The 9,312-nt window shown below is 28.6% G+C and overlaps 2 protein-coding genes across 2 annotated transcripts; one reads left to right on the top strand and one right to left on the bottom strand.

Moving 5' to 3' along the window:
* Nucleotides 1–328: 328 nt before the first annotated feature.
* LOC111681339 (histone H2A.v) lies at nt 329–3,892 on the bottom strand. Its single transcript, XM_023443090.2, has 4 exons — nt 3,732–3,892; nt 3,257–3,334; nt 2,914–3,027; nt 329–723 (listed from the first exon to the last, which is right to left on the bottom strand). Exons 1-4 carry the CDS (start codon nt 3,732–3,734, stop codon nt 493–495), a joined length of 426 nt encoding a protein of 141 aa, XP_023298858.1. The 5' UTR covers nt 3,735–3,892; the 3' UTR covers nt 329–492.
* A 722-nt stretch (nt 3,893–4,614) lies between these two features.
* Nucleotides 4,615–7,253, top strand: LOC111681328 (nucleosomal histone kinase 1). The gene is made up of 2 exons (XM_023443079.2): nt 4,615–5,036; nt 5,099–7,253. Exons 1-2 carry the CDS (start codon nt 4,788–4,790, stop codon nt 6,749–6,751), a joined length of 1,902 nt encoding a protein of 633 aa, XP_023298847.2. The 5' UTR covers nt 4,615–4,787; the 3' UTR covers nt 6,752–7,253.
* Nucleotides 7,254–9,312: the final 2,059 nt, after the last annotated feature.

Here is a 9,312-nt window from a genome sequence, read left to right as displayed (position 1 = left end):
AAAACACATATTTAGTTTTATCTAAATTTTGTCAATTTTGTATTTTTATTTTTTTCAATTTAATTAATATTAAATATTTATATACTTGTGTTAATTTGTTTTTTTTTATTTTTCTTTTTTTATTTTTTTTTACTTGTGTTCATTTTGCAAAACATTTTCATTTAAATTTAATATTAAATCAAAGTAAAAATAATCAAAACTCCTTTCATTAGATTGAAAGAAAAAGAAAACATGTTTTAGAATAAATCATTTAATAAATGAATACGAAAAAGTATGTAGATAAACAAAGGGTATGGCGTTTTATAACAAACAAAACCAAAAAAGGAAATTTACGAAAATCATTAATTATAAACGGTTATATTATATTGTGTTGTGTAGTCGTTTTAAAAATATAATGAAAAAAAATATTTTATAAAATTTATTATTTTATGTTTATGATTTATATAATTATTATTAGAAATTAAAAAAAAATGTATATTAAATTTATTAAAATTAATACCCTTGCGAAAGAATGACAGTATTTTTTCTTTGCGGGTCTTGTACGTTGTCTTCTTTCTTGCCAATCAGAGATTTGTGAATGTGTGGAATGACACCACCACCGGCAATAGTGGCCTTAATAAGACTATCCAATTCTTCGTCACCACGTATAGCTAATTGTAAATGACGGGGTGTGATACGTTTGACTTTTAAATCTTTGGAAGCATTACCAGCTAATTCAAGTACCTAAAAAGACAAGAAATAATAAAGATATGCACATTAAAGAAAAAAGAAATTATGAAAATTGTTTTAATAACTAATCTTAAGGGACATAATACTTTTGAATGTTTGAAAACTTGTTACTCATCTAATAATTTAAATCGGAATAAAATGGTTTTATGAATCGAGAGTAAGTTGTTATATAGTATGGCCTCCGGTAAGTTAATGGTAAGTGGTCAAGTCTGGTAGACAAGAAGGAGCGGAGAGGAGGCCAGATAGAGGCCTAGGTGTATTTCTTCGGATTTGATGTATATGCATCCTCCTTTCAAACTAATAAACGAACTGAGTTGTTATAGTAGAATAATTATATTTCAAATTATTTGTATCTTGATTTGAAGATTTCTTGTTCAGTTTTTAAAATCATCAAAACTATTTAAGATAAAAAATTACAGAATGGTAATTTGATCCGTATTATTTTTGATTAACATTTTGCAATCAAGCAAATATACACCTATGGACGTTTAAGAAAACCATTTATATTGACATACCACAGTTTTCCCAAATTTATAGTAAGGGTTAGACTTCTAGATCTAAAGATATGACACAGTTGAAATCAATATATTTCGAAAATTTAAACTATTTTTTTCATGTTCTGTGCTCTTCTGCAAAATTCACTTTTTAAGTAAGTGGTTTGGCCATTAGTTCACAGACATGTATTCGATCATAAAAAAGTATACATATGTATATTCTATATTCTTATATCCTGTTAAAAACGCGATAATCTAACTTTTTTTAAAGATTGGTCCATACATAGGATAGAAAAGAGACTAATCTATAAAGTATACACTAAAAAGTAACCGTAAAATGAACCTTAGACAACATACAAAATGTTGTAAGTCTCGGCTACAAGACAACATAAAATATTTTTCAATTAAAATTTACATCTAGTTATTATGTGGACTTAGGGCGAGTTTTCTGATAAAGATAATCTTCATTCTTTGGTTAAACCTGGTTTAATATATGTTTAGTGTTTTTCAGTTATCAGTAAAGTTACTTATTATCTTAGCTTAACTGAGTGTAATTGGCCAATTAAACTCAAGTTATAAGTGAGAAAACACACAAAAACAATAAAACAATGATTTCGGAAGAACAAAAACTTAATATTTTAAGTAAATAGCAATTTTCTGATTTGTTTTGTTTTATTAATTATTGTTTTAAATGTTTATTTAACATTTTTCCAAAATTTTTCATTTTACAAAAGTATTGTTTGCAAAAAACAGCTGTTCATTGTTTATGTTTTTGTGTGAAAACTTGGCCATATTAACAAAGTTAACTGAGCTTAAATCTAAAACTGAAAAACACAATTATAGGTTAAAGTCCGCCCTTAGGAGTAAGAAACCCGCCCTTAATCTCATGATGCCGAGCAAATATACCATACGCTTTTTATAAGAAATGTACTTCTATAAACGTTTCGTAAACAATCTTATATGCAGCTGTAATTATGTTCAATGTTTTTGACAGTTTAAAATTGTACTTTAAAAACTGAAATGTTTGTTCATTGGAACTTTGTTCTAAATTATTACATTTCAATCAAGAAAAAATTTCACAATTTTTACCAAATAGTTCATTAGTAAACCATTGTTTTAATAACTGCACTAAAAAAAGTAAACATAAGTATATTTATACATTAAAATAATACACTTTCAATTAAACATTCCTGATTTAAAACCAAAACAAAACTTTAGTTTTCCGATTTTTTAATTCCCTTTTCTAGTTTCAATTTCATCTAAATCTATTATTATGTAAAAAACAAACAAACGACAACCCTAGTTCATAACAAAAAAAAGAGAAAAACAAACAAGTACTCAAAGAAAGAAAACAAAGAAAAATGGCGGGCAAATGACGCTAAAAAAGAAACCTAAGTAAATAAGGTATGTAGTAGATAGGCCCTAAAAACATCACAAAAACAACATAAAACGTTGAGTACAGCAAATACAATAACAAAAAATATTAAACAGAAACATTACAACACAACGATGACGACAAACAATAAATGACCATTATGTTGTAGATGGATATGTGTGAAAGTGATAGCAATAGAAAAAGAAGAAAAACATTTGGCGCGTAATGACGTTCAAACATTCACACACATATGCATACATAAAGGAAGATTGTTGTCAAAAAATTTCATAATTCAATGAAGAAAAATAAACTTACTTCAGCAGTGAGGTATTCCAAAATAGCAGCAGAATAAACGGCAGCGGTAGCACCTACACGACCATGGGAGGTAGTGCGACTTTTTAAATGACGATGGATACGACCCACAGGAAACTAAATAAAATAGAAAATATTCATTAATATAACTATTTATAAAAAAAAACAATAAAAATAGCAGCATCAACTTAAAAATACACCCTGTATCCAAACAAAACACAAAAACAACGACAGCATTGATGTAGTGAAAAAGGCGGGAAATTTTCTGAGATTTTATCTGCGTGTGTTCTTCGGCATATTGTTTGGGTTGGTTGGTTGCTTAAATTTCATTTTATTTTTAACTCACCTGAAGACCAGCTCTGGCAGAGCGTGAAACTGCTTTGGCTTTTGCTTTTCCTGAATCTTTACCAGCTTTACCACCAGCCTTTAATAAAAATAAACAAAAATAAGTAGTATATTTAAACCAAGTAAACGTAGCAAATAGCAAAATATCATTGTGGCAGGCATGTCGTGCTGCTCATCTGTCATTTCTTTTTCTCTTTTTCAAACATAAAAAGTGAGGTTATAAGTCATTAGTGGTTATTTTAATATTAAAATTATAATTTACATTAACTGTAAAACTTGATTTCATTTATACACAAATATTTTGTTGTCTCTATTTTCATATCATTTCGAGTTTCTTAACATTTCCATTTTCTTGGGATTTACACGCACGCACGCTCCCATCATTTCAACCAAGCAATTGGCCCCATTCACAATGACATTTTCTTTTGCTTTTTTCTTATTTTTTCTAACACTATGAAATTAATTAGATGTTTTACCATATTTATTGAATTTATGAAATGCTTTTTTAGTTATTAATATTTGGAATGAATATTTAATTTAATATATTCTTGGCTTTGTGATATTTTCCAAACAAAAATATTTTTTTCTTCACTTTACACACTACCGAACGAAACGAATTTCTTTTTACGAATGTCGATAGAGAGACGCGGAAAATGCAAATAAAGTAGTAATGGCCGCCAATGCTTTAGAAACTTGGCAGCACTATTTATCTTTCGTTATGTTGGTGATGCCGGATTAATTTAATTAGAAATTAAAGAAATAATTTTAAACTATATATGTGGCTATTATTATAGATTCTTGTCCCCGATTATCACAACAAATTATATATACATATATATTTATTAAAATAAGTTAACGATTATTAAACTTTTTTCCAATTTCATATTGTACGTAAGTTGAATATTTTTCCAAATAACGTATAATTCGGGTTTTTATGAACTGTGTATAATAAATACATATGGACCGTCTTAATCTATTTCATATATTTAATAAGATAAAATTTAATTTCATTGCAGATTAGAGTTACATTAACATGCAATTTATATATTTAGTTTTATGTTTTTATCCAATATTTATAGTTATATAAAATATAGTTAAAATTTCGTTTTTAGATTGAAGATTTACGTTACTTTAAAAACTTTAAATTTTTTTAATGCCTATTTTATTAAAAAAAATTAAAGATGTACGTATTTGTGTGAAATAAAAAACAAAAAATCAAATAAAATTTTCTTATAATTTTTTTATAGTCTGGCAGTACCATGCAACAGCAATAATGCCAAGTTTACTATTGTTGTGAAAACAAACAAAAAACTTAACGATAGATAAATAAAATACAACACTGTGACATCATGTTGCACAAAAAAAATGTCAAAACAAGTTTGAAAACAAAAAACGGCAAGCTATTTTTCCACAAAAAATACAGACGCAAAGCGTAAATATATGGAAAAATATAGCGTCCTCAATAACGTGAAACATTTAAAAGTAACATTTGTGAATTTTATTAATTCAATATATTATTGCATATAAGTACCATGCCAAAAGTTGCAGCAAAAAGAAATGTAGCTGGTGGTGCAACTGGAGGAGGCGCCAAAAAGGCCGCTGCAGGAGCTAAGAAATCTAAATTGTATAGTATGCCAGAAAAAATCAAAGAAGGTACTATTTTGAGGGATCTCATGAAAACTGAATGGAAGATAGGTCCTTCAATTGGTACAGGAGGTTTTGGAGAAATATACTCGGCTTCCAAAAAAGCAGAAAATAAATACGACTATGTGGTGAAATGTGTAAGAAAATAAAAATATTTCTTTTTTGTTAACATTGTATTTATTTGCATTTGTCACTGTAGGAACCTCATGATAATGGACCGCTTTTTGTCGAAATGCATTTTTATATGCGAAATGCTCGTTTCGATGACATAAACAAATTCCAAAAGGAGCATGGCCTCAAGAGCTTAGGTATGCCCTATATGATTGGCAATGGCTCTGCGGAAATTAATGGTATTAAACATCGTTTCATTGTAATGCCTCGTTATGGCAGTGATGTGGCCAAACATTTCTTAGCCAATGGTCGTCGTTTACCCGAAGCCACATGTTATCGTTTAGCTTTGCAAATGCTGGATGTTTATGAGTTCATACATGGTTGCGGTTATGTACATGCTGACCTTAAAGCAGCTAATATACTATTGGGTTACGGCAAACAGCAACAACATCAAGCGTACCTTGTGGATTTTGGTCTGGCTTCACACTATACAACTAAAGATTTTAAACCCGATCCAAAGAAAATGCATAATGGCACCATCGAGTATACGTCACGTGATGCTCATCTGGGAGTGCCAACTATGAGGGCTGATTTGGAAATTTTGGGTTATAATTTAATCGAATGGTTGGGTGCCGACTTGCCTTGGGTTAAAGATAAAATACTTACCACCCCAGTAAAGGTGCAAAAAGCTAAGGAGAATTTCATGTCCGATGTAGGGACAAATCTAAAAAAACTTTTCGCCAAGGGAGCACCCAGCGCTTTGGTTGATTTCTTTAAGTATGTGGCAAAAATGGAGTATAATGATACACCAGATTATGAAAAATGTCGTAAAATGTTTACGTCTGCTCTGAAAACATTAAAAATGCCATTAAGTGGAGATTTGGAGTTCAAGCTAAAAGGCGACTCTAAAATTAGTTCTCCCTCTACTAGCAAGCCAATTAAGGTGTCCGCTGCCAAAAAAAGAATCAAGAAAGAGATTTTGGATTCAGAACAAGAATCCGATGAAGATTCTGTAGATGAAATAATAAATGCCAGTGATGATGACGATGATGATGTTGTATATCTCAATAACAAAAAGCCATTAAAAAAGGAAACCAAAAAACCCTTAAAAACCGCAGTTAAATTAACACCCAAACAAAGAGTTCTGGCCAATAATTCTCTCAAGAGAAGAAGCAAAAATGAATCAAGCAACTCTGAATCATCGCCTTCACCCTCTAAACGCAGTAGACTTAATAACACAAAATCCCCCATACGAACAAAACACACGCCGTTAAAACTAAATTCACCACTCAAGACAACATCATTAACTTCATCATCGGCCACAAAAACCCGACATACCCCCCTAAATGCCAAAACAAATATACGTATGTCGCCCGCCATAACAATGTCCTCAACACGTTCAGGCAAAACTGTAATCAATGATCGTGTAACTCCCAATCGTAAACCCGCTAAAACCTATGAATTTAATTTTGAACTAGATGTTAGTATGGATGCAAATGTTATAGTTAATGTTAAACGTAAAAAGAAACCTTTACAACCCTCTCAGGAAATTCAGGATAACTCATCATCTAGCCGAAATACACCCTCGGGAAAACACACTACTTCGAATTTATCAAATTCCACTCCTGTTACTAGAGTTAAAGTACGTAAAGTTGGCAGCGGTGATGATGGCTCTGATAGTCCCCGTACGCCGGCAGTGACTGTAAAAAAATCTCGTAGAATTCAAAATACACCTTCTTAGAAAGTATACTAAACATTCAGTAATTATTTATTCAACTATAAAAGAATTTTTTGGTCTATGATTTTTTATTATTTTAATTATTTTTTTTCTTAATTACATATGTATATCCAAACTTTATAACACAATTTTTCAGAATGCATTTATTGAAGTATAAATCGATTAATTAAATAGTAAAAAAATCGATAGTCCGAAATTCCCATAATCATACGTTTCTGTGGGAATATTTTTTTAATTTTTGGTATCTCTCACCCCATGTTTAATTTTTTTATTCTAAACGGGCCAAATATAATTCCAAAAAAAATGTTTCTAAAAAGTTGAAAAAATACTTTTGGACTTTTTCCTTACTTTTGCCACAGAGTTTGTCTATTTTGTTTTAAATATTTGTAGACAGGGCTTAAATTTATTTAATATTTTCGCTATTTACATTTTACATTCTAAACCTTATAACAATTATAAAGCTTAATTTAATCTAAAAAACATTAAAACATTCCTTAAAGCACAATTAAGGCATTTTTGGAGATTTTTGTTTTATTTTATATTGAAAACTTTATTTGCATATTTTTTACTGATTTGTATATTTTTCAGTGAACATTTTTGTCGCGATAAATTTTTGTTTGTATTGTATGTGTTAAATTATTTTATAACATTTCACTTGATAAACAAATAAATGTTAAGTTTGAATTTACGGAATTTTGTTTGAATAGTTTTGTTTAAATATATAAATTTTTAATTCTAAATAAAAATAATAATCTGCCAATAAGTAGAGTTATAAACATTTTATTAAACGTATTCTGCTTTATAACGAAATTTCGTAATTGAATTTCGGATGTTTAGTCTACCAGCAATCTGATATTTTTTTTTTGATTATTTTTTTTGAAAGCTGAGCTCGTAAGAAAAACTCATTTGGTTTAAAGGAAATCCTCTAATTCGACCTACATATATGTATATTAATATAGGAAGTTCGAAACATTTTAACGCTTGAATAACATTTGAAATTTTAATTGTAAAGTTAAAGAGTTTTAATTGGCTCCACCAGGATATAAAGAGTTGAGGCTTAAAGGCCTCCACCAGGGTATAAACATTTGAATATTCTATGGTCTTCACAAATAAAAGATAAACTATCTTTGAGATGATAATTTCAACAGTAATGTAAAGTTATACACTACACCAATGCGAGCGAAACGCTAAACTGTCGAAATCAAGGCAATAAGCCTCAAAGCTTGGAAAGAATGAATTCTATTTGGAATTAATTCCCTTATATTTTTAATTCGACTTTAAATTTTTCAATGTATCATTCTTTAAAATCATTCTTTGAATTTAAATTCTAAAGCTGAATTTCTAGGCTTTATATTCTATTGAATTAATTCCTAAGAGAATTCATTCTTTATAGGAATGAATTCAATGGAATGATCATATTTGTTTAATTCCTTCTATTACAAATTGAATGAAAGAAAAAAAAAATATTTCAATTTTTAATATACAGAATGCTTTTGAATTATAAAACAAAACTTTCATTCAATCCAAGAATTATAAAAATATAGATTACGCATTGCGCAGGTTTTTTTTGGTTTAAATCAACAGGTGTTCGATGTGCTACGTCACATCAGAAAATAAAGTGATTGACGTCTAAAAAAAAAAATTTAAAAAAATTTTAAAAACGTCAAAAAATTTTGTAAAAATTTTAAAAAAATTAAATACTTTAAATATGAAATGCGCTGTGAAAAATTGCAAAAGCACCAACAACTCCAAGGCGTGCGAAATTAGTTTTTTTTTATTTGTATTATGTATTTTATTTGTATTGAAATATTTTTTTTTTTCCAAAAATGTCACTTTGTTTATGTTTTGCTTTTATTTTTCTCAAGTTCTAGGCTGATATGACGTACATGCGCAGAACGAACATTTTTTTACATACTGAATGCGCAATCTATGTTTCTATAATTCTTGCATTCAATCTATTTCAAATTGAATGGTTGAAAAATTTTTAAATTCAATTTGTAATAGATTGAATTCAAACAAAATTTATATCATTCAGAGGGAATTTAAAAATCAATAGGAATTGTTGAAATTAATTTTAATTCAATTAGTAACAGATTGAATGCAAACAAAATTAATTCATTCAGAAGGAATTTAACATTCTATAGGAATTAATTCATTAGAATTAATTCAACTACACCGAAAGCTTTAAGAATTAATTCTAGGAATTAAATCAAAGGGAATGAGTTTAAAGAATTGTTAATTCTTTAAAATATAACTCAATTTCAAATAAAGAATTAGGGAATGAATTCTTTCAGAGCTTTGATAAGCCTGAACGCGTTTCAAAAACAATTCCCAACCAAAAAGTTCAAATAGCCAGTGTTACAACTTAGACCTGAATTTTGGCTTGTCTGGTAACGTTAAACATAAAACAGCTGTTTGCCAAGAGTTTCCATATCAAAAAAATAACAAACATCAGGTTTGTTAAAAATTCATATAACATATCTAGCTGTGAATTCGAACCATATAAGTTTTATAAAAAGAAAAAAACTAAATTTAAGTTTTTCTTTTATACATTTTAAAAACTT

Source organism: Lucilia cuprina, chromosome 4 (genome assembly GCF_022045245.1).
Source record: "Lucilia cuprina isolate Lc7/37 chromosome 4, ASM2204524v1, whole genome shotgun sequence".
NCBI lineage: Eukaryota > Metazoa > Arthropoda > Insecta > Diptera > Calliphoridae > Lucilia > Lucilia cuprina.
Note: the sequence above shows the minus strand (reverse complement) of the source record. Positions and strands in the feature narration are given on the sequence as shown.

Excerpts from the sequence above, each read along its gene's own strand:
- LOC111681328 (XM_023443079.2), top strand. The coding sequence starts at position 4,788 with ATGCCAAAAGTTGCAGCAAAAAGAAATGTAGCTGGTGGTGCAACTGGA. Across the intron at positions 5,037-5,098 it reads ACGACTATGTGGTGAAATGT|GAACCTCATGATAATGGACC; the intron begins GTAAGAAAATAA and ends TTGTCACTGTAG.
- LOC111681339 (XM_023443090.2), bottom strand. Across the intron at positions 3,028-3,256 it reads CTGCCAGAGCTGGTCTTCAG|TTTCCTGTGGGTCGTATCCA; the intron begins GTGAGTTAAAAA and ends TATTTTATTTAG. Across the intron at positions 724-2,913 it reads TGGAATACCTCACTGCTGAA|GTACTTGAATTAGCTGGTAA; the intron begins GTAAGTTTATTT and ends TTGTCTTTTTAG.